Source organism: Cygnus olor, chromosome 13 (assembly GCF_009769625.2).
Source record: "Cygnus olor isolate bCygOlo1 chromosome 13, bCygOlo1.pri.v2, whole genome shotgun sequence".
NCBI classification, from domain to species: Eukaryota; Metazoa; Chordata; class Aves; order Anseriformes; family Anatidae; genus Cygnus; species Cygnus olor.
In genome coordinates, this window is record NC_049181.1 from 74,811 (window position 1) to 100,597 (window position 25,787).

The following is a 25,787-nucleotide window of genomic DNA, read 5'->3' on the forward strand; positions in this document are numbered from 1 at the left end:
AAGAAATGTCACCTGTGCATGCTCTCTCCTCCTCTTAGAGAACTCTTTCTATAATCCAAATTTGCCCCAGGCTTTTCTAGCCAGCACTGCTCAGCAACAGACAAAACAATGCTGTTCTAGCTACAAGTGCAGAGCACAGCACTTTATGTGCTGCTGCAGGAAAAGTTAACTCCATCCCAGCCAGATGTAGTACATCATTCTACTTCTGTAAGATAATCACAAGGTACTGCAGTGCAGCAGAAATCACCTCTGCTGTGGTTTCTTCATGAAGTTTGCTGCATCCTGTGCATCACTTCCCCTCTTCCTGTTTTATTACTATGGAATGCGCAGAGAACAGAATACTGAAGGTAAAAACTGAATGACATCCTCACCCTTAACTGCAAGATATTTACTTGTGGTTCAGGCTTTTTTTTTTTTTTTTAAGCAAGGTTTATACAACAGTTGTGTAATTCGTTTCACTAATGGCTAGTTCCATGACACCAGCAAAAGCCTATTTGCAAAGCAACATCACAGTAGCTCCACCCTTGTTTGCAGGACAGGCAGGTCTCATTCTCTCTGGGGCAACCTACTACTTTGCACTATAAAATGAAACGGGAGTGATCTCCTAACCATAAAACTATGAACAATCAAACTACACCAACCACTCTGTCACAAATTCCTTAATGTCACCACCTGTTTTTTCATATATTCACCAATTAAGCATTACCTACGAAATAAACACCAAGAAAATGAAAAAACAAACAAACAAAAAAACAGGTTCTTCCAGCTGTCCATTTGCAGATCCCAAGAGGAATGTTTTGGCATATGTGAGCAAGAATTTGTAACACAATTTAGGTTTGTCTGTTCCAGGAACAGAAGAGCTGTGTGCCCTGGCAAGCATTTCTGTTCTGGTTACAGGCAGAGCATTCTCCAAGTCGAGGAAGGGTCCAAAGTCAAGCTGAAATCTATATACTTCCGCTAAGCCTTGAGGTCAGGAACCTCTTTGAAAATTTTCAACTGGCTGACAGTTTTTTCTATCCTACTGCAACATAATTTGCTCTTCTGTGTACAGACAGGTAGACTGAGCATTTCCCTGTAACCGTGGCTGTTCTGTGTGACTCGCCGCTTCCTTTTATCACCCAGGAAGGAAGGACCCCTTCTAATTTGTTGTAAGCAATGGAATCGTAAGTCCTGGGAAGTAAAACCTGGAGAATATTACCTGAAATATGGGTAAGTGGTGTTTCATCTGCTGTGAAAAATCACTGAATAGTACATTTCAAAGAACAGCTTACAAACTAACCATTTTCTTTATTTTTAAGTATGAGAATCCATTTCAACATCTAATTAGCAGTATGAGTATTTTTCTCATCCTTAAAACTAGAGCAACTCTATAGCTATGCATTTTTTTAAGCCTGCATGTTGCAGGCTATTTATAACCAAGTACAAATCTGATCTTCCAATGCTTTACACTATGAAGCCAAGAGAACATCCCTGACAAGTTGATTATGAGGAAGAGGCCTTTTTAAATAACAGCCATGCATATTTCCCAGACTACTAACATTCATGAAGAAGGGAGATTGAATGCATCCCTATGAGATATTCCAGAGAGCGCCTCATGCTGTCAGGTTCACAGATTTAACTGCACTTCAGTTCTAGCATGCACAAGTGTTTGGACTAGTTGAGATTAAAGGTCTGAATTGCCAGTCTCCAACTGTGTTCAAAAGCAAATGCATAAGTAAGCATATGAGCACAGAAGAACAGTCTTCCCCCTATTATTCTCCTACCTCCCAGTAGTTTGTGAATCAGAAACTTGCTGAGGCGAAGTGTTGAGATACGTTTGTTGACATGTGGGTGTGTGTTGTGTTTGTTTTTTTTGTTGTTGGTTTTTTTTTTTAGATTCTTTAAATATGTATCTTTGCAGACAGCTCAGGCAAGGATCTCAAAGCATCTTTACAAACATTTTAACCCCCTGCACTGCATTTCCAGCTTCCATGTTAATGACTCTGCAATGCTTTGCTCTTCAAGCATATCAAGGAAAGCAAGTTTTAGAAAATCAGTAACATCTTTCCAATTTTGCACATTTAATGGATTTGCAAAAATCCTAACAAGTTTTACCCTCAAACTTCTTTTTCCTACTACCATTGTATGCCCTCCAAATCCAAATAATTAAATTACATTTATTCTAAAGTCACTTGTGATGTTTCATCAGCCTATGTCAAGGACAGACTGAAAACTTCACCTAGTCACCATTTAATCATAACACTGAAATACTGCTTGCCAGTACTGTAAAACTGCCAACACTTGAACTGCTTCATATGATTCACTACAACAACTGAGCATCACAAAAGTAGCCACAAGCGTCAAAGACTAACTAGAAGGAGAAAGGAACCTAATACTGAAACTTCAGCACGACCAGGTGCACTTAGGTTCATGGTTCTTGCTTCATCATTCTGCTTTCCAGTTGTTAGGAACTGACACTAGCAAGGATTTACTTCATGTCCAATGCAGGATGGAAAAAAAAACCACGTATTCGTAATTTTAGTGAATTTTTATTAACAAATGAACTGACTAATACATGCTGTGGATTTTCAGACAGCAGCATGGCTAAGTTCTAGCATCTACGTCTAAACCAGTGATATGATACAAAGATTACATCTGCAAGAAATCCTTTGCTTGTAGAGCAGCACCTGGAATCATTAGGTGTTTTTTAAATTTCTATTACTCTAGGGACCACTCCAAGAAATATAGTGGGATTACAAACACTTGACTCCTACAACACCCAAGTCAGAAAGGGAACATGCTACAGCTGGATTCAAGTAGCAGCTTACAAACAAGAATAGTGAATCATACTACTCCATATGCACTTCATTACAGCCTCCGTAATGATGATTCCATCTACTGTGCATAGCAAAATCAACTGAGCCAACGAGGAACAAATACAGAAACCCCATCTCCTGTCAGAGCCTGCTGGCTGGATGCCAAATGGTGCCAATTACTGCAGTCAATCGAATTCTGCTGCAGCTCTGTATTCTAATCAGTGATCTCAACTACCTAAACATTAAGCCAAACGTCTTTATGTTTAAAGTCTCTGAGATCAAGTACTCTGTCATTTCTGCCTACAATGAGAATGCCACGGCTCTGCAGACTAGAAGCAGATCTGCAAGTTCCAGGAATTTGTCTTATTCCCAATATGGAACATGTTGCAAGCAACATGACTCATGGCTGACTGACATCAAAGGGTTCTGCTGAATCAAAACTTTGTGTTTTATTTTTTTTTCTTTTTGCAACTACTATAGATTTACACTTCTTTGGGGGATGATAAACTATCAGGAGATAAATGGTTACCTACTCTCTTTAAAGTCTGACAGGAAATTCATCCAGTGCTCAAAGTATGGGTCAGTGATGAACACCGTTCAAAAGGACTCAAAAAGGATGGCTCATTTAACCTCTTGATATGCAGAAAGACAGATTCGGTGCTGTCTTTCGTAGAGGTGTTAGAACCAAGTAGTTCATGAACTATTTGGACTGTCAGAAAGAAGAGCACTGGAAAAGGATTATATCTTTTTTTTATTATGTAGCAATCTACAAGATTTTAATTTTACATTTTGATTGGATCCATCAAATACGAACAATACCCTCTCAGCAGCCTACCCCTACACTTCAGGCCTTAGCTGACAAAACAGTAGACTAGTTCTGGGGAAGATGATGAAGAGAATGGAGACAGAATGGAAACCTTGCTCTTCAGAACTGGAAACTAATCTGAAGACAACTCAGAATATGTGAAAACATGAATACATGCAGTAGCTTTTCCCACTGCAAAACCTTGCAGTGGGAAAACTGTGTAACTGTGATTGTTATTCTCATTTGTTTTGGAAGCTAGTAGACTGGGCCCATCTACTACAGGGAAAGAATCACTGATTAAGAAGTTAAGCTATCAAGTGCTTAAGAAAATAACTGCTATCCATTTATATTCTGAAGCATTCCTTGGTTTAAAATTAAAATACATGTACAGCCAATCCCCTACAGGGTATGTGATGAAATTTATTTGAAAACTAACAACATTCAAGATCCTTTGATTTCTAAGAGTGAAATAATGACCCTGTGAAAACATCTTCAATGGAACTGTTTAACTAGACATGTGTCACTTAGTAGCAGAGATGATCTAATGAAAACCTTATAGAATGCTACCATTATTTCCATGGCAACCTGACTTTCTTCAGTGAGGTCAGATCTGCAACTTAAATTACTGGCTGGAGCTCTGAAAAGGTCACTGGGCAATGGCAACATACTGTGGTTGAGGATCTGAGTCCCCATTAACAGAAACAGAGTTTTGAAGCCTGCTGAGGCTGTGTTAATAACCTCCAAACTGCTAAGCAGCAGTATCTCATAATCCTAGCAATGGTTTCTTGTAGAAAGAGCAGGAGCAGGAAAGAAGATAACATAAGCTGGCTTCCTCAAAAGATAAGATGGAAATCACCTTTTGATTGCCACTGATGTCACTTGTATTTCACTTTCAGTTAGTGCAAAAGGCCCCAGGACTGCAGAACAAAAGTACATTCCCAGAAGAGAAAGATAACAGCAGTAATTATAATGAGCAGCTCTCAGATTTGAAGAGAGTAAAAAATGAAGGAGATGAATACAGAGGTCTGTGCTGCCTATATTCCCTCAGGTCAGAAGGATGACTGTTACACCTTCATGAAGTAACTTCCTACCACACTGGTGAGTTGTCACAGTAGCTACTTCAGTCTCACTGTGTCCATCAACAATACAAGCCCAGTGTCAGGCTAACACAACACTAACAAGCAAAAAAGTTTCTTACTTCAATGGAGGAGGGTGAGGAGAAGAGAGTGTTTCATGTTGGGTTAACTACAATGAATAACTGGGACTGCAGTGACATAAACTTTAGTCAGGACAGTGGACTACAGTATTCACTTCAAGCACATGAGGGACAGGTTTGCATTCACTGATGCCAAACTCTAAGCACATTCACTACCCAAAGAACTTACAGCCAATTCTTTCCTCAGGTGTTACAAAAGTAATCTGCTGTCAACCACTTCCTGAGGGTACCTTCACAGAGTCATAGAATGGCTTGGGTTGGAAGAGACTGTAAAGATCACGTAATTCCAACCCATCCATGCCATGGGCAGGGATGCCACCCACTAGATCAGGTTGTCCAAGGGATGGGGCATCCACAACCTCTCCGGGCAACCTGTTCCAGTGCCTTCACCACCCTTACTGTGAAGGATTTCCTCCTAACATCTAATCTAAATCTCCCCTCTTTTAGTTTAAAAACCATCCCCCCCCTTGTCCTGTCATTATCTGATTGAGAGTCGCTCTCCATCTTTTTTATAAGCCCTTTTATAAGCCCTCTTTAAGTATTTAAAAGCTCACCCCCGGAGCCTTCTCTTCTTCAGGCTGAACACCCCCAGCTCTCTCAGCCTTTCTTCATAGGAGAGGTGCTCCAGCCCCTTGATCATCTTTGTGGTCCTCCTCTGGACCCGTTCTAACAGATCCACATCCTTCTTGTGCTGGGGGCCCCAGACCTGGACATGGTATTCCAAGTGGGGCCTCACAGCAGAATGGGACAATCTCCTCCCTTGACCTGCTGGTCACACCTCTCTTGATGCAGCCCAGGATGCAGTTGGCCTTCTGGGCTGCAAGTGCGCTCTGCTGGCTCACGTCAAGCTGTTTGTCCACCAGAACCCCCAAGTCCTTCTCAGCAGGGCTACTCTCAATGAGTTCTCCCAGTCTGTACTCCTGTTTGGGATTGCTCCGACCCAGATGCAGCAGCTTGCACTTAAGACCTTCTCTCCTCACTGTCAAGCTTTCCCACTACTGCACCTCAAAGTGCTTCATCAGACCACTGTACACTTTAAAATGACTCCCCCTTCCTGTACAAGTTTAGCTAGTCTGGGAAGACTGACACTGGGGAAGGCTACATGACTTCTCCAAGGTCAGGCTGTAAGAATGCTGGGGAGCTAACACTCTTAGCTGCATTTCCTGGCTTCTAGACCTGAATGCTTTAATTGCAAGGCCACAGTTCTTCCCACTAAACCTATTCATCCCAGTGTATCACTAGGCAGACTCTGCACCAGCTCTTAGTAGCTTGTTTTAAAAACTCTGTACTTGCAGGTTAGTAACTCTTGAGGATCAGCATACTGTACCTTACTAACAGTATCAGACAACAGTGAAAGTTGAAACAGTTTGAAGAGTAGACTATTATATTATTACATCAGCACTACAAAGGTTCTTCCAAACACACACATTACTTGAAAAATGCATGAGAGAAGAGCAGTTAATAGGTATTACAAATATTGGTAGATATTTTGGTCAAAGTATCACAGAAGTAACAGTTTGAAAATTAGTCCTGAATTTTTCACATTATAGCACAAGGCACAGAGAAATAAATAAATTTCATAGTTCAGGGACAAAGTCTTGCCCATAACATTACTCACTTTGTATTGGGAGACTTCCACTCATCTCTCACTGGCTGATCAAGCAGAGACATCATGGAATAACTATCCAACATGAGACCATCAGGGTCATCTGTCTGACCTGGGAGTTTCCCAAGAGGAAAGTCTTTCCATTGTATTTCATCTGGGTAAAAACACAGTACATAAACAGGAAGTCTGAGCTCACCAGAGAGACTTTCAAAAAGCAAGACTCCCCCCAGATCCAAAAATACTATCTCATGCAACTCAGCAAACATGAGCAATCTCAGGTACTCAGCAAAAATAAGTTTGAGCTATAGTTTTAACTAATTTTCTTTCTAACCTTATTAGCTCTTTCAAAGAAAGTCTCTATACCTTGTGAGACAATAGGAACACATCTGGAGTCAGGCATGATCAGGCTATCTACGCAGTACAGCTTATCCAAACCACTGTGAGGCAATGTCCATTGAAAGAAACCTCCCACTATTCTAGAGCAACCCTTAATACTTACCTCTGTCATTAAAGCATACTTTTGTTTGAAACTGACATATTGATTACTATATGCTAATTTAAAATTCACTTTGAAAAGGTTTATAAAAATATTCACTCTGCATACTCCTGTAAAAGGAAAAGGCAATTTTCACACATATGAAGTTACAAAACAGCACCTTTGCATCATTCCTCAGTGAAACTGAACATCAGCTTCTTTAAGACTCACTGAGATTAGCAGCTACACAGCAACAGTATTGACTAAAGAGGACCTGAAGCCACGAAAGCAGAAGGGTAGAAAGCTAGGGAAGCCGAATTAACTAATAAAGCAATTCTGGGCAGGCAGGTAGGCTGTGATGAGATGGCAAAGGAAAACAATATGACAATGTCTTGGAAATTTTGCTGTTTGTTTTTACAGATACCTACTGCTGTTTCCTCTCCATGACTTCACATTTTTTAAATTTGGTTTCCAATGAGGTCCAGAAACTGCACAATGGGAAACCATCCATCACAACTGGTAACATCAGTGACTCCATTCCTTTATACTTTACATCATGATGCCAAACTTTCATAGGCAGTTCCCAACAGGGAAATTCCCTTTTAAATTTCATTCTGATTTCACATCTAACTAAATTAAAGATACAAATTATGTCTCACTGTTTTGACAATAAGATTTCTTATACCTACTTGCTTTCTTTATACCAGAACGCTTATCTCTGGAATGCTTACTAGCTGCACAATGAAGACCAGCTGACAGAAGACTTCAAAAGATAAGACACTCCAGAGAGCCAGCGATAATTACACGTACTATTTGAGACCCCTGGTAATAACATAAAACTTGGACCCTTCTCTCTGACCGAAAACGATTTGTTTTGGTTAACTGACATCTGTCCAGAAACCCAGACTTTGCCTTAAAGTACCAGCAGATTTATTCATTTTTTTCTTTTATGTCTTTCCTGGGCATTTAATAGAACTAAACCTCCTGACATATAATGGTGGTTTCTAAATGTTATAATTTCACAATTTAAAAAGCGCAGAAGTAGTATTTGATAACATTCAACTCAACTGTAAGGCAAATTACAATTATATACAATGAACATGCTGAGCCTTCTCTTTGGAGAGCAACCTAGTAAATAGCTGATGTATCACGTGTCATTACAGTGGTTTTAGTTTTCAATTTGTTTAAGGGCGGTAACTACACATCCTTGATGTTATTCAAACAGAAATTAAATTTACCCACAACCAACTACGTAAATGCAATCTTCATGAAAATCTTGTGGTTCAACACACAATGTGTGTTCCTTTGGCAAAAGATCTGCTTGCTCAGAACCAAAGTCATTAATGTAGAGGACAATTTTGCTTCTGTTCTCAAAACATCCATCTCTAACAAGCTGTTCACATCAGCATAACTAAGCTGAACCGTTTAGGCACATCCTACCCTTGTCCTTTTTTTTTTTTTTTTTTTTTTTTTTTTTTTAAAACTTGAGAAATCTTCCCTGTGAGTGGGGTACAAGAGTTCATTGTCTTCCAGTGGCTGCATTTTTCTTCTTTCTTTAAACACCACTTTGCCTCTAACTCCTCTACACCACCTCCTTTTCCTGTCTTTAAGTCCATCCAGAAACACTCATCCAAAATTTTCTTAGCTGTTGAATCCTCCATTCCAATGAAAGTATAGCTACCGTTTAGAAGCTAAGAGAACACTGGATAAATCGTTATTCACTTTACAAAGTTCTTGCCTTGCTTCCAACTCTTGCTTGCTACCATGTCATGATTGCAATTTACCTGGAGATTGGAACTTCTGAGAACCTGACTGGTGCTTTCAAATGCAGTCCAACTGTGCTTTCAAATATCTCTAATTCTGACAAACAAAGGTTAAGAAATATCTTTGTTTTCTTTGCCACTCACAGCAGGCATATACACTGTCCCATCAACTGGATACAATGAAGTTTTAAACACTGAGTTTGGAGAAGCCTGACAAAAAAGTCAATGAAGAAGTAGCAATGTGCTCTTGGAAAAAAAAACACAGTATTTTAAGAGCTTTTAGGGAGAGATGACAATTGCACATAAACAGAAGACTGGAAAAAAAGCAGTTTTCAGGGATTTGGCATTTAAATTCTTTTGAAGCACACTTCAGTTCTGGTCAGGCCCAGAGGGCTGACATGCCTTTGCATTTCACTTAGACCATCTTAACCAATTGTAAACATTAAATCTTATAAAAACTCTTTTTACCTGCAGTGATCTGCCATGCAGACCCTTGCAGTGCTGCCTTTTTCTCAGCAATAGCCACCACGTTATCAGAATGAGCAAGTCCTTCCAAATGATTTGTTTCAGTTACCATCTCTTCTTCCTCCTCCTCTACTTCCTCTAAACCATCATCTTTCTCCAGCACATCTTCTTGATTCTCTGCAGCCTGCCCTTCATTTTTAACCTGATTTTCTTGCCTCGCCCTCCACTGTAAGCTCTCTATAGTGTAAATTGGCTGTTCACTGTAGTTTGACAAGAGGCCTGGGCTGGACAATGGACCACCTCCTTCCGTGTAAATGGATGTGAGATAGAGAAGGTTCTTCCGTGAAGAACGTGGCAAACGAGGTCTCATGCTTGTGAGGATCCTAGACAGGAAAAGGGCAATGTAAAAGTTTTAAAAGCAAAAAGAGATTCTAAATGAAGGTTTATCAAGCTGAGCAGCCTTTTAAGTGTGAGCTTCCTCATATATCTCCACTAAAAGGCAAGTTTGATTATTCCTAAATAGTGGCTGCTGGAATACTCCTTCTTTGTGATTAAAATTAAGGACATGGGATACTTCTAACTGAATTTGTGCTTTGCTATTTTTATTTGAAAAAGGTGCCACCTGTGCTAAACCCATACCACCTGCATGAGCAATAACATCTCTGCTACTATATCACTTTTCTTCTAAGTTGCTTTCTTAATAAATCCACAGATAATTTCTGATTTCATTCCAAAGGCACAATTCTTTTAAGTTCTCCTCCTCCTCCTTGAATCAATAGGGAGATGAGCAGCAACAAGCAGGGTTTTATTCACACCTAGAATCACAGAATGGCTCAGGTTGGAAGGGACCTTAAAGATCACCTAGGTCCAACCCCCCTGCCATGAGCAGGGCTGCCACCCACTAGATCAGGTTGGCCAGGGCCTCATCTAACCTGGTCTTGAACAATTCCAGGGATAGGGCATCCACAAGCTCTGGGCAACCTGTTCCAGTGCCTCACCACCCTTTGAATGAATAATTTCTTCCTAACATCTAATCTAAATACCTCCCCCACCTTGCCCTGTCATTATCTGATTGAGAGTCGCTCTCCATCTTTTTTATAAGCCCTCTTTAAGTATTTAAAAGCTGCAGTGAGGTCACCCTGGAGCCTTCTCTTCTTCAGGCTGAACATCCCCAGCTCTCTCAGCCTTTCTTCGTAGGAGAGGTGCTCCAGCCCCTTGATCATCTTTGTGGTCCTCCTCTGGACCCGTTCTAACAGATCCACATCCTTCTTGTGCTGGGGGCCCCAAACCTGGATGCAGTATTCCAAGTACACACCTGCCATAATTTCTACTAGATGCAAAGGAAGGGAAAGGAACATAGCCATAACTCAGCATATCACAGGGAAGCTGCCAAAGCTGTTAGAGAACATTGTTCACTGTCCTTTTTCTAGGTCACAGGATCAAACTTACAGCTGAAGAAGGTGTGGGGTTGCCCAGCAGGGAGCTTCCAAGCAATTTTCAGTTAGTCTTATCCACTGCAAAGGAACTTTTTGAAGGAACAGCTCCTTCACATACACCCGTTTGTTACAGCGGCGTCTTTTCTTCCCTTCAAAGAAGATAACAAAAACAAGGTGCTAAAAACTCATAAAAGTAAACACTTCATCCCTTTGCATTTTACTGGAGCTCTTATCCTTATACAAGCTGGCATTCCAAACCAAGTCCAAGACCAGATATACTGACTAAATACGTTGAGCTCATTAAAAGGGACTTGCCAATGCACTAACAGCTAAATTAGCTTCACAAGATATGACAACAGTGAGATGCAGAGTCTCCCAAGCTTGTTCTGTGCATCCCATACAGGAAAGCCACAGGGCTGTGTTTGTACAGTATTGTCTCTAGTAAATGCAGTATACTGTTTCTGGGATCTGAGATCATTCCAGACAGCTCTGCAGTAAGTAGAATTAACAACTGGGGGACTGCTAATGCTCAGGGATCTTGGTACGTGACAGACATGCTCAGTGTTGACTGAAAGCATCTAACATGGACCTTCAATTACCACAGATAATGGCAAAATCTAGCCAGACCAGCAGAGAAGGTAGCAAAATTAACCATCTGGAAATCTCCTTCAGGTATATACCACATCACAGTATAAAAGTCCTGTTAACAGAATTCCTATGACACACTTCAAATAACCAAAGCTCTTCTGTGCCACTCTCTGGAGTTAAACATACAGTTTACCAATTTAAACAGTTCTAAGGAGTTAGGCACAGAAAACAAAAGATTAATTTTACTTTTGTGTAAGTTTAGAAGGTGTGACAAATCCAGGGATGGGACTGAAGGAGGACAGAAAGACTACATAAATATATTGTAAAGCTAGGCTTATGTTAGGTGAGGAAAGAACTGGGAACAAGGAACTCATAACAATTTGAACATAACATGTTTGTTTGTTTTCTGTTACTGTTATTTCCTGAAAGTACTGGACTGATCTTTCATGGGAGAGATTAGTTTTTTGTATCTTGAGGAAGCCACAGCAAGTTGCCAAAGAAATAGTAATTTCAAAATGTTGCTAAGAAATGCATAACATACATAAGCTGCAGGCTAAAAAGTGTAAGAAACGCAACGATGAAAGCTCTAAGTTAACATGACAAAATGTACTAATCATGTTATTGCACTTAAAATCTAAAGTACCCACCACGCCCCCATTCCTGCAATGGTACAGAAGAGACTCCTACTTTTTTTTTTCACACAGAAATTACACACTCACCACTGTTAACTCTGGCAATGCTAGTCAGCATCTCAGAAATCCAGTTGATCAGGAACTGAGGACGGAGTTCTGAAGAGTCAGAACATTCCTTTAACTTCATAAACATTTTGTCTATTAGGGTCTGTGTAAAACTTCGGGAAAGGAGGCCTGTCAGCAAGGGCTGCCAGAAGCAGTAAAACGTCTGAGGAATTCTGAATTGCCATACCTCCTTATTTGCTGCAATAATTAGGAAAAAGAGAAGCCAAAAATCACTGTTATGTAATTTTTGTGAACCACTGGTGTGCTGCTTGTTCTCAGTAGTTTGTACTGTGATCACTGGTTCTGGTTTTTTCTGTGATCACCCTTGAATGTGGAGTTATTATTTTCTATGTTAGGAAACTAAGATAAGCAGCAAATCAACAATAAATACAATAGTCCAACGAAAGCAAAAAATACAATGCCTACATCTAATCACATAGTAAACCACAGGAAAACCTCACTCTGCTTTACTAATTCCGTGCCAGTTTTAGTTTATTTCACACATAACGAAGAGCTATTCTGTACTTTTCTCTTGCAAAGAGAAAGCACATTGAGCAAAGCAACATAGAATCAAAAAGCTTCTAAAACTTTACAACTGTAATATATCCACAGAAATTTGAGGATCATTCTTGGAAAGTTGTTTAGCTATTTTTCCTAAATGCTCTCAGGTAGATAAACAGTTACTTTTCATTGTCTCTACCTAACTAATTCTCTTGCAGAAAATCCATGCACAAGTGGTCAGCAGCATGGAATTAAGATGCAACTAGTGACTAAGGCTCAGAAAGCCACCATTTATATTTGTTTGATATCTTCATTGTGGAAAAGAAACTAGAGAGAGTTCATTACCTCAGTAACAATTACGGATATGGGCAGAGATGCACGCTTTGAAAGGCATTTTGGCCAAGTAGCATTCAGTGTGGAAGAGCTATCCTTCCATGGTAAGAGATTTATACAAAAGCAATAACTAAGCATGTCCATAACGGGGTCTAGGGAGCGGTAGAATGTTTAAGGACCCAGACAAATAAAAGAAATTATGCAGAGAATTAGAGATTTCAATATAATGAGGAAAAAAGAACAAAACTGGACATAACATTGGCTACGCACTTTTTATGTAAGCTATGTGGTACCCAAAACACTAACCTTCATACTTGATATTTAACATCTTCAGACAATCGACTGTTGGGATGAGAAAACCATCACTGAGAAGAACTTCAGCCACTGTCTCCCTAGAGCAATCACAGAACCTTATTAATGCCATTTAGTCCCATACATATCAAAACACCACTTACACTAGTTCTGAAACATGTTTGAGCCAACTAAAGCTGTGTGGAGGTGATGTAGTTTGTTGTAAGGCACTAAAACCTTACACCAGTTTTGGGCTGCATACATCCCAATTAGACTTGGAGTGAATATGCAACTACACCAAGTGGAGCAGAACCAGAACCCTGAAGCAAACACTTCTGCTTGAGGTGCAGAGGGAAATATCTGCCATAGGTATTTTAAAAATAGTACAGGAATTTTTGTCATGAACCATTTATCATACTTAAATACCTATGATTTTAAGCATGATTCAAGTTGCCTGCCAGCAGATCAGCCAAGATCCGAGGACCGAGGACCAAAGAGCTAGATTAAATTTAAGTGGAAAACCCAACCCTGCTGGCTTGCTGGCAGGGCACTTCTCAACACCCTATTCACACAGTTGTTCAGCATATTCACTGCAGTAGGGTCACAATTATTCTCACCTATGGCAACTACAGCTCTTTTTTGAATGTCTCCTGCCGTTACAGCTATTCTTTGAACTACAGTTAGTCTGACAACATTGAATTCTCCAGCTAAAGGACCCATCTGCTACTAGGCTGGCTTAATACAAGAGGGAAACTGAGGACACCCACCCAGGTAAGCTGAACTGATGCTTGAAAGTAAAACACAACAAAATGGACAAAAATAAAATTCCCACTGCCTCCATATACAGCCATATGCTTGAGTTATTCCATTCATGTTTCCATCTTCTATCCATGAGCTTTTCTATCCAAGCAAAGATACAGTGCTAAAGTAAACACTTCTCAGAATAAACAGCCATTTTCAGGCACTGAACTAATTCCACAGAAACAACTGCTGAAGCCATTAGCATCACTGGATTTGGAATGGTAGTACCCGTATCAAACATGGCATATTTTGGTATAGAATGGGTGAGAAGATTTGTCTCCTCCAAAAGGGATGATTTCCAAATCTAAACATGCAGGTATGACTTAGATCTGATGTATGTTTTTATAGGTACAAACAGAAGCTGAAGAGCTGTGAGTGCAGAAGAAAACACACACACACCACGCCACTTTGTCACTAGTAGATAATGTGCTGGGAGATCAGAAGGCAGGCAGCAGAATGTAATTTGTTTCTGAGAACAAAATCAAGAATTAATCCTTCTCTTTTCTAGAAACTGTTCCAGGATAATTATCATTATTCCTACATGCAATGACGGCTCATCACCAACTATTTAAGGCTATATCCATGCAGACAGTAGCTTCAGTAGAGAGCCATCTAAGTAGAAGAACGTGACTAAGAAAGGTCCACTGGGTAAGTTCTCTGAAGCAGACAGCAGAGGATTCTTTGCAGTTAGCTCATAGTGCTTTAGTGTTAAAGGAATCTTCTGCCCTCTGAACAGTACAAATTACAGGATATGTTGATAGTGGAAACAAAAGGTTTTATCCACAAATGCATAGGTATTCTAAATTAGAAAACTACTTTCGTAGGTCGCTTGACATATTCAAGAGAACTCATAAGCTCTGTTATCCCCGAGTCCATAATCCAAGTCTCCAAACGTAATGAAGTCACAAAATTGTCAATACATTCCACATCAGCTTTCCTCCCTCCCCAGCTAGTCTATTTCCCAGGAGTGAAAGATCAAAAGAAAAAAAAAAATCTCTCTTAAATGAAAGCAAAAAGCTCTCAGGGTCTTTAATTTAAACATCTTCAGAAATACAAGAGACTGCTGGAACAACTCCATCTTCAGCTGAGAAGGAAATCACCATCAGTCAGTTCTCCAGAAAACTCTTCAGAAATCTTCACAGAGGCCACTGAGGAACCACAAACCCAGCTGCATTCATGACACATGACAGATTCTGTGTGACAGAATGAATAAGACAGCTGCAGCATTTCAGTGCAGAGTTGAAGCAAAGCAGATGCAATTACCACAACAGTATTCATAAATAACTTCTAAAAACCACTGTGCTCATTTATATAAAAATATACACAGAAACACATGCTGAGAGCTTATGGAGTTTCTTTTTTATTTAGTAAAAAGTGACTTGATTATAAGCACTTGCCTACTCGTTGCTTTGGTAGCATAACACTATTCATCTTCTCAAACAAAAATGTCATGTGGCAAAAAATGAAGAACGGACTGGTAGCAAAGGGCTCTACAGAAGCAGAGCTTTTATTCAGCTTCAGAAGGACTAAGTGAATCTGTGACCATTCCCATACGAACATTTAATGGAGAATTTCCTCTAGAGTAAGATGAATCTGCACTTAAGAGAAACCCCATGACATAATATTGTATTTATGTTGCAATATGAAGGTCGATGGAAACCAGTGTGATAGGGTCTCATTTTCGATACAGTTAACATGCTATGATTAACAAGCAGAAGGCACATGTATGAATCCTTTCTGGGAACTACTTTTAATCATTCCAGGCTCTTAAAGAAAATGTGTAGGTGGTTAAAACAATGGATATAGGCACAGCCTTCCATTAACTATAACAGCTTGTGTTCTTTAAAAGTTGCAGCTGGATGCTAGAATAAAATAGCATGAGATGAAGTAGGTGCTCAGGGATGAAGTAGGGGAGTGAGTGACAAATCCTAGAGTTTGCTCTACCATTCTGAGGCTTCCAATCAGCCTCTGTCTCACCCTCCATAAGAGGAATGTACTTGTGATTTGTTTGATTGTATGTCATGTTCAACAAGCTCAACTTGTTCTTACCGGGATTTAGCACTTGTTGGTAATGACATCTTCTTTATGTAAGCTAGTGTAGCATATAAATGCTTTGTTCAGACACAATGTGGCCATCGTAACAGCAACACTGAAGGATCTTAACTGCTTAGCCAGAGTAACAGCTTTCCAGAAGAACAGATCTATGTGCATGCACTTTTGGAGCATATAAACAGAAGCTGCTCATCAGCACATGACAATGCACATATTCCATCCAAGCTAGAGGTGCAGTTGGGTTTGGGATGATTACTTTTCAAGTCTTCTCTACATCTGCCAGACCAGAGTATTTTGTACAGTCATGCAAAAAAGGGCTGCTATATATATATTCTGGTTACATCACCCTGAATAGAACAGAAGTCCACCAAAGTAGATTCAAACAGCTTAAAGCAGCACTTGAATTCAAGCCTGTTAAATTGTTTCAGAGGTGCCACGCTAATGGCAGGAAAACAAACTCTTGCAAAACAGGCTAACATGGGATCCTCCTGCCATACTGCTCTCAGAGTATTTGCTATTTGCTTGAGAGCACCCTTCAGAAGTGAGGGGAAAGTACAACCAACCTTATCAGCAGATAGGCTACTTACCACAAGCTATGGTAACTGTTGATGCTGTACACAAGCACCACCTCCAGTCAGACTGCTACCAGTATCTTAAGAGTTAGAAAACGCTCTAGAGATACTCAGTCTACTGCAAAGAAGAAAATTAGCTATTGATATTAGCTTGTTGTCATTGGTGGTGTTTTTTATTAAAGTTAGTATTTCCAAAGAGAAATACTCCGAGTCTTTCCAAAGGGAAATTCCTCTTTTTACTACACATTTGGGGTAAATGGTATCTCCATATTAGGATCTCATGTCATAATACTCACATATGCCATTATCCTTTCACTGAACAAACTCAAAAGCAGCTTCCCCACATCCTCGCCCTCCCAATAATGCCCAGCCACTAGTGAAGTTTTAATCAATAGCCCTGCCTCAGAATCCCATCCCATTCACTAGCTGTCCATTCTAACAATTTAAGAACAGATACGATGGTGAATTCAGCCTAAAGAGTTCTGAGAATCACCTGTGAAATTCACAGCAAGATGTAGCGTGTGAGGTACTTGACACAGAAACTTGAAATTACTTAAAGGGAAAAATGTTAGCACAGTTTGGCTGTGCAGGTAGTAAAGAACAAGTACTGGAGAGCCCTGGAAACTGGCTGGGTATTCCAAGTGCTTGTAGCTTCACATATCACATCAGTTCCAAGGGTTTCAAAAACGAAGCTACAACAACTCCTCTCTTCATCTCCTAGCATGTGGTATTTCACAGCTAAATTAGGACTACTTGGAAGCACAGGTGCCTCAAAGGCCACAAATGGAGTCAAAAGCATCTAGATTCTGAGTATTCTGGGGGAAGATTTAATTTGATAGTTGAAGCACATTCTTGATTCTTTTGGAAATCCACACAATCAGGGCTGAATACAGCTTGTGTAGCTGCATGGGACAAATAGCAAGAGCTGGTGCAACAAGTGGTTCATACAAAATTAATGACCAGAACTGCTAGGATGTGATTCAACGCACTTTCACAGGATACCAAAAGCATGTTTTTGAGAATCAGTGCACAGCAAGTGAATCAAAAGCATGGCATTTACCAAATTAACTACTTGTCTTGATCACATACTTATAAGACAGTACTGTCATGACAATTAAGTCTTGCAGTCATAAACTAATAGGAGAGCATGCCAGCAAGGCAACAGTGGAAAAAATCCCAACTACATAACAACCTTAAGATCTTTACTACTTCAGTTTCATTATATGAAACGGGTCTTTCTAAGATCTTTTAACTGTTACCAAGACATTACACCCCTTGCTTGAACATACCCCACCAAACCCATTTCACGTAAGATTGAAGTCTCTTGTTCTCACTCAGACCTTTCACAATTCTTGTTTTGTACTGTGGCAATCTGTTTCCTCTCTATCATGTAACTGATGCCAGGCTCAAATATCTTTTTATATATAAAGCAGCTCCACTGGGCCAGACTTTAGTCCATCAGTGTCCTGAGAGTGGCCAACAGAGAGGATGCTTAGAGAAAGGGTATCAGAATCAGAAATAGGTGCAATTGCTTGCTTCCACCAATACCTTCCAACCTTCTAGCAACAGTTTAAGTGTTATAGAACTCCCATGTTTAATAAGTTATGCTTCTTGATATAGAAACTTCATGCCTTCTTGCTCATTTGTCCATGCTCAGCCACTGATGGGCAAGGTGCAAGTCTCTTTCTCAGTGTTTTGTTTTGGCACAAGATCTGATAACCTCTTAAGCTAATCGGCAGCTTGCATGACATATATATATATCTATATTCAAAACATCACAAGATATGGCTCAAGTTTATAATTTGATTGTCTCTCCCCTCTAGAGTTACACTGATTACATTTATTGGAGTGGGACAGGGTCTTCATGCAAATTTATACAGCAATAATAAAGTGTCAGCACGCTGGGTCCAATAGGCCCTGTAGCAGTAGAAGGATATAAAATACAGAAGAGGCCGACTATCGCCCTACAATTTTGAAAAATTCTAAAGATTACTGTGAAATCAAAGTATATCCAAGGTTCTTGGGAGAGCTTTTGAAGACACTGAAGATGTTGACATGCCTGAGGGTCAGCACAGTAAAAACAGAGACAGCACCCAACACTTGGGAGACCATCTAGCATGAGAAACATTATTCATTAACATAGATTAACAACTCAGTGCTCAAAGATGTTGAGGAAATCAACCAATTGCCTTTTCCAGGATCAGCTAAACAACACACAGTGAAAAGGTAGTGCAACAGGTGTACAGGCTCAGCTCTGCACTGTACCTTTCACCTCAGTTCCTTATCAGAGATGTACCTGTTCTCTTGCATCAAGTCTTTGATCTGAGCCAAAATCCAGTCCACCTCTGAAGAAGAATTAGTCCACAATTCTCGAGACTTCGAAACAGACTGGACTGTCTGCATAACCTGAGTGAAGGAAAAATCCAAGTGTTAACAGAAAATATACTCCAATGGTCAACAGAAAGGCACTGCTATGAAAACCAGATGCCCATGTGATATGTACTTCATAAAGAGCACTTGAAAAAGACTCACAAAGTTCCCTTTCCTAGGGGTATATTAAAAATTAATATAAGTCATGTCATACTCAGAAAAAAAAAAACTGCATTAAAAGGTGGCACCAAGGAGTCTCTAAAAATAAGCAACATACTACATCCTTGAATATAATGCAGTAGCAGTATAAAAGGAAGGCTATCTGGCTGAATCTAATAAATGAATATGGATTAGAGAATAAAGCAGGGGCCTAGAAATCAAGATTACTTGGTTCAAACTGAGTTTGTCTTAGGGTATTGTGCTTTCATTAACAGCTGTTAATGGGATAGAGAGATTGGCATATATAAACCCCTAGACTACAGACAGAATTACTTCATTAAGCCTTAGTCATTAAATGCTCCTATGATTGCCAGGGGATGAAAACAAACTTAATTTTGATTACAATTGTGTTTTTCCTATAAATGTCTTAACTTACCCAGAACTGCGGAAAGAATGAAGAAAGAAAAGCTAGTATGGGAAGAATGCAGGAACTTTTATCATTTGCAGTTTTAAGAATAACGCAAAGCCCAGGTTTTCTCCTTCTACACAATCTTTCTTCCTACTCCCCTACTTCGCATTACCCTCAAAACAAAGTAATCCTGGGAAAATGACCAAAAAATACGAATCCAAAATAAAAAACACCCTTGAATTTATGGAAATAGTAATTAGTTTTTCTGCTCAGGAACAGTAATGAAATTCTCACTTTTTCCTCTAAGATGACAGGAGAGGCCCAATACATGCCTAGTCATTTTTATAATTATACTTTATTAAATTTCTTTGAAATAAGAAAGCATGAATGAAAAGACAAGCCCTCCAAACCAAAGAGCTATACAGATTGAAAAGAATTCCCTCATAGCTCCCCATATTTTTTCAGAAGGCAAGGAAAAGAATTGTACATCTAACAGGTGTTTGGCTGTGAACAGTTGCTTTAAAGCACACTCAAACTGCAAGCAAATATAACTCTCTCCATTCTGACTTGACAGTGTGACGATGGAATATTTTGAAAAGCTTTAAAGACAAAACAACTGGTGGTGGTGGTGGTGGTGGGGTAGCTGAATAATGCAACCACTAGGATCCCATCAGAATCCTACACTCAAGTATTCAAAAAGTAGGTGAGAAATGAATTGAAAGCTAAAGTTATTTCTCCAGTGACTTCAGGCCTTACATTTATCCTTTAGAGGAATTAACACTTTTTTTTTTTTGCTGATGTTTGTATTCTGTCAACAACCTACCTACCAACACTGTAAATTCTTCTAAACCCAATTTTAAGTGATGAACATTGGACATAATTTGGATATAATCCAGAAGTTGGACTCAATGATCTTAATGGGGTCCCTTTCAACTCAGGATATTCTATGATTCTGTGAAATACCACCTGTAAAACAGAATTCTGTCTGAGCAAAGGGAAAAGCAGGTCAGACTATACTTACCCGAAATTGCTCATCTTTGTAGGATATCAGCACATCTCTGACTTTTTCTAGAAATAAGCATAATATATAGTTTAAACAGGGAATGGATCAACTATACAATGTTTTCTTGCATATAGGCAAGCTGCTTAGTTCTGCAGTTCTACAGCTGTGAGCTGCAGCTCTGTCTTAGGCAATACTCTGAAGACTCCTGCAACTTCCAGACTTTTCTGGCAATGTAAATCTTATCAAGTGGTGTTGAACTAGGGGTTCAGTATTTTATCACTAGCAGTGGACAAAGACAAGTTGGATAAATGCAGACAGCTCAAAAAAAAACCAAGAATTGGCCACTATAAGGTGTCCATTGAGATTTTTCTTCTCCAGGCTGAAGAACCCCAACTTTCTCAGCCTGAGAGAAGCTACTCTAAAATCTCACTTGAAACAGACTAGAAGGCTTCCTCCAGTAAGTCAATCAAATCTATTGAGTAAAGCTCCTGATTATAGGGTTCAGAGACTTCTGGTGATGAAAAAGCAACCACTGGAACAGTTTACCAAACTTCTGCCATTGTTTTTGCACTTTATGTCTTACCAGCTTATTTTCTGGTTGAGTCACCTGTGTTTTTTGTGTGTGTTGTTTTTTTTAAACATACTAGTGGCAGCTAGTGATTTCCTGTCTACATGCTAAGTACATAGAAACTAGCTGAACTGCCTTTATTCTGCTCCTGCTCAAGTTATGAACTGACAATGTTTTGAGGGCTGTAAAAGGAACATAGTCTACTTTTTCAGTAGCCATCTCAATCCCAAAATTATGGCCGTCACAACACTAGAATTAACTTTCACAATGCTTGGTCTTAAACCATCCCTGTGTCACTGCTGTTACTGATTATGATACTGCATATTCAATACAAGTAAAAGATTTTAGGCGACTAATTCACTGAACTTAGGTCAGAAAAGTCAGTTACCACAGAATCCATCAAGATCCAAAAAGCAATCCCAAAACGTGAGCTGAAGGTATACCTTTATCCGTTGTCAGGGATCAAAGATGACACTGTTTTGCTAGGATGGGACAGATCTAATTCTTTTTATCTGCTATTGTTCCAGGGACACCTACCATGGAATTCCTTGTGCTTCTGACAGGCCTCATGCTGTGGGGTTTGAACCTCCCATGTGTCATTGTCCAATTCTGTGTTTGCTTCCATCGCTTCCTGTTCCTCTTCCTCCTCCTCCTCCTCCTCACTTTCTTCACACAAATTATTGCCCAACTGACGGCTCCAATATGTCTTTCGTAGCCAGTCCAGCACAACATCACAACCTAATGGAGAACATAAAACACTCTCTTCTCAGTGAGGTTTACTTTCCTATTTAACAAAAAATGCAGGTGGCATATTGCTAACTTGCACTGTGAAAAGAAACACCATTAACAAACCCTGAAATCACATACAATTCTATTAATGAAAACGTGAGTGAGTTTAGAAAAACAAAACAAAACAAAAACCCACACAATACAGTATTGCAGCCCTGGTAACACCCACCCACTGCCTTTTTGGCAACAAAACAGATTGGACACTCCTTACTCAAGCTACACCACATGTAAGCGGAAACTAAGTCCCAGCAGTGGCATTCTGATGAGAAAACAAGTCAATTCTTTTATAGCCCCATTATCAACACAATGTCTAAAGCAAAAATATTATTTTTTTTGGTGCAGACTACAGTAGGCATACCTTAGATAGAATGGAAAGAGAAACCCTTTTATCCCATCACTATTTTGCTACCAAGTTCAATTTAGGACCCTGCCGAAGGTTATGTCTCTGGCTCCTCAGTGTTTAACCCCAAATTCCCAGGAATTCTTTCATAGACTATGAGCTGGTCATTTATTCAGGGTTGCGTTACCTACTGCATCTCCCCCTAAACTGATTTTTTTAACAGTCTTGGGTACATCTAAACCATCAGGAAAAGCATTCACCTCCTTCCCTGATGTGAACTTCATGTGCTGTAAAGAAACAATAGGGCTGAACTACTGTTTCCAGTATTTTTTTTCAGGGGAAGGAGAAAGTCTTCGAACACCTGCCCCATCAAATGGAAGGTCATTCCTTCCCACAAAGTTAGAGAACCTCCAGTCCTTTTTGAAAGCCTAACGTTGGCTACATCCAGTTGCACTTTCCCCTTCCCAAAAACTGGGATTCTGCCCCACCTCTCCCAACAACAGAAGGCAGGGCAGAGTGAAGAGCAACATCCCCTCCACAGCCTTGGTTTCCCCTCCTCTTCTGCATGCTCCTCAGTGGGCACGCTTCAGCTACCCCCACAAGGCTGCGGCACACCATCACAGGCGTTTCACACCACAACTCTCCCCATGAGGATGAGCCCACAGCCCGCTCAGCAGGGCCCCAGCAGGGAGGGCTGCTCCCCTCAGGGCTCTGTACCTGTTGTGATGCGGCCTGAGGGGACACCGCTGCCCGAGTGCACTGCAGGCAAGGCCCTCCCACACCATCCGACAGTGGCACTCACCCTTGCGGCACAGAGCCAGGTGGGGCAGCTTCCCGTGGGTCAGCTCATGGCGGAGATCCACGACCCAGATGGGGATATCCACCTGCAAAAGCAGCAACAGGCATCACCACACAACTCCCACGGCATCGGGTCCAACCGTACGCAGCTCTGCAAGGCTGCAGACAACCTCTTCCCGAGTGGGAACAACTTCTCTAGCTTCCCCTTTCAAGGGTGGGCTGAGACCCCTCCTCTCTGACCCCGGTCCTCCTGGGGCCTAGCATCCATACAAACGCCGGATTTCGCAGTTTAAGTTTTTCAACTTTTCTTGCAACAACAGCTGTCTTTTCAGTCAGAGGCACTATGTATAACTTAATGATGTATCAACCAGTTAAACTGTATTTAAACTGATGAAACATTCTGGATGACAGTTTGTAATGAAGATATGATCATATCATACAAAATACTCAAATCATATATACTGTAAGTTGTATTTGCATTTTTCCCATGGATAACTGACTTTAATTATTAAAGGTCTCTATTTGCAAGTTTGATCAGTGTTAAAAAGTGAGTAGCAGCACTTTTCTTAAAAAACAAACAAACAAAAGACAATTCTCCATTCCCATATAGAGTCATTGGACAAGGCTGCATATCTAGGAGTCTCAAATACTATCTGTTCATCCCTATCAAAATTTGCTGTTCAAACCCAGAAACGATGCTCAGTGCAGCTGGCAATAAAAGGACTCAAGTTACTACTACACCTTGAATCTTCCATCCTCCAAACAGAAACTCACCTTAAACAACTGAGAATGACAAGATGAAAATGCCTGCAAATATAACTAAGTGCTTTTAATGCATTATCTTGGTTCTCAAAGAATTGAATTTATAAACTATAGATTTAGCTCTTTTTCCATCTCTCAGTAATAAAAACAGGTGGCATGTATGTCAAGTGGGACTATTTGCATCTAAAGATTCAATCACACAGGATTCAAAATGTTTTAGTGAACATCATCAGCCTTTGTTACTCCTAATGTGACTTTAAAGAACATCAAGCACCTTCACAGCTTTGCAGTTGGAGTGTACAGGCATCCGTATCCATTATTTGCTTATGAAAGAATGACCCTGACAACTCCTCCTAATGTTATTAATAGCCAACGTACATGCTCTCTGTATATACATAAGTTATTGGTTAACTTTTATTAAATATTTACCTCTATGGCTAATTGTCTCAGTGGAATGCTGACCATTTTCTGTTTCCTTTCTGTGATCAAGTTGACAAATCTGCATGCAGGTTACAGAAAAGATAAATAACTTTATCAAAAGCTGCAAAGAAACTTGGAACCCCAGAGACAAATCCCCCACAAACCATACAACACTGGGGTCCCAGAGACCTAAAGTGAAATGAGACAGCTGAATAATGCTCTCTGTCCAGATCTCTCTTTTCCTTGCAGGACAGAGGCCTTCAGAGTCCTACCTTACAAGGGCCAGACCATAGGACAGGATGAGCTCGTGTGACCTCAGTCTGCCAGATGAATCCAGAACCTTGCAACGAATCAGTTCGGCAGTACAATCCACTGCAAGAGGCATTTTGGGGCCATACCTAGAAATTAAAGAAATGATGAGCAGCCTCACAAGGATACAGTCCCCCTACAAAAAGGGTAGCCTTCACAATACTTTTTGTGCTTTGTGGTACTAAGCAGCCTGAGAACAGGTATGCAGACAGTAAGGCTTCTTCCAGAAGACTTTTATTTGGAACAGTGATTACACAGCTGCTCCTAGGCAGGTTAAATGAATACCTACTGACATGCCAAACGTCAGCACTCATGTCACTCATACAGCACGAGTCGCTATAACTGGACCGGATTCCTTTACGGTGCAGCAGAGGCAACACAGAGTAAAGCGACGTGGGGGCCCCGGACGCGCTCAGAGCGCCGCGCTGTCCTGAGCAGAACGAGTCCGGGAAGCTGCGGGCACGCAGGGCTCCTGCCTCCCCCCGCGCCCCCTATCACCGGCGCCATCCGTGTGTCCGAAGGCGCCTGCCCAGAGAAGGGGTCCCCCAGGGCGAGGCGTCCGCGGCTGCGCACGCCACCGCGGCCGGCCCTTCGGCCCCGACAGGCCGTGCCGGAGCAGCCCGGGGCGCGCAGCCGGCACGGCCGCTTCAGGGACCGCAGGGGGCGGCCCGGGAGGCAGCGACGGCTCCGCAGGGCCGCTCCCTGCTCCCACTCCCCGCCGGCGCGCGGCCCCTACCGGCTCTTCCAGGCCGAGACCCGATCCAGCGCCTCCTGCTGCAGCCGGCCGTCCCCGCAGTACAGCCCCACCATCACCTGGTCCCACTCCGCCCTGCCCCTCCACGCCACCACCGTCCGCAGCGGCTTCAGCCGCCTGCGAGTCCCGCACAGCCACTGCCGCCCGCCCGCCATGCCGCCGCCCGCCCCGCGCCCCCCGCCCGGCTTCCGCCGGCCCGGCTCGGGGCGGGGCGCGCCGCTTCCGGCTGCCCAGGGGCGGCGGGAGGGTGCTGGGACGTGGGGCTTGTGGTGTGTGTTTTTTTTTGTTTGTTTGTTTGTTTGTTTGTTTGTTTTAATCGCCTGTTCTCTCGCCGAACTATTCTCTCTAGTCACCAGTGACGCCGATCTGTTCTCCTTAGTCACCAGTGACAGGACCCGCGGGAATGGTATCAAGCTGAGGCAGGGGAGGTTTAGGCTACACGTCAGGAAGAGGTTCTTCACCGAGAGGGTGGTCGCCCACTGGAACAGGCTCCCCAGGGAAGCAGTCACTGCACCAAGCCTGTCGCAGTTTAAGAAGCGTTTAGACTGTGCACTTAGTCACATGGTCTGAAATTTTGGGCCGACCTGTGTGGTGCCAGGAGTTGGGCTCGATGATCCTTGCGGGTCCCTTCCGACTCGGGTTATTCTGTGATTCTGTGATTCTATGATTC

At 41.3% G+C, this 25,787-nt stretch overlaps 2 protein-coding genes across 2 annotated transcripts in view; one reads left to right on the forward strand and one right to left on the reverse strand.

The window, feature by feature from the left end:
• Positions 1-14,989, forward strand: part of ZC3H12B (zinc finger CCCH-type containing 12B) — a 56,304-nt gene extending 41,315 nt beyond the window's left edge. The window contains exons 9-14 of the transcript XR_005824136.1: positions 898-969; positions 1,052-1,209; positions 4,497-4,698; positions 7,605-7,722; positions 12,606-12,824; positions 13,674-14,989. The gene's annotated coding sequence lies outside the window, so the exon portion shown is untranslated. The remainder of the gene's footprint in view (positions 1-897; positions 970-1,051; positions 1,210-4,496; positions 4,699-7,604; positions 7,723-12,605; positions 12,825-13,673) is intronic.
• LAS1L (LAS1 like ribosome biogenesis factor) overlaps positions 1-25,306 on the reverse strand; it is a 29,857-nt gene extending 4,551 nt beyond the window's left edge. The window contains exons 1-12 of the mRNA XM_040572818.1: positions 25,100-25,306; positions 24,327-24,452; positions 24,064-24,133; positions 22,877-22,958; positions 21,483-21,683; positions 20,396-20,442; positions 18,733-18,842; positions 13,027-13,112; positions 11,869-12,084; positions 10,575-10,710; positions 9,129-9,508; positions 6,435-6,576 (exon numbers count right to left, since the gene is read on the reverse strand). Of these exons, the coding sequence (XP_040428752.1) occupies positions 6,435-6,576; positions 9,129-9,508; positions 10,575-10,710; positions 11,869-12,084; positions 13,027-13,112; positions 18,733-18,842; positions 20,396-20,442; positions 21,483-21,683; positions 22,877-22,958; positions 24,064-24,133; positions 24,327-24,452; positions 25,100-25,272 (1,769 nt within the window). The 5' untranslated portion in view covers positions 25,273-25,306. The remainder of the gene's footprint in view (positions 1-6,434; positions 6,577-9,128; positions 9,509-10,574; positions 10,711-11,868; positions 12,085-13,026; positions 13,113-18,732; positions 18,843-20,395; positions 20,443-21,482; positions 21,684-22,876; positions 22,959-24,063; positions 24,134-24,326; positions 24,453-25,099) is intronic.
• Positions 25,307-25,787: the final 481 nt, after the last annotated feature.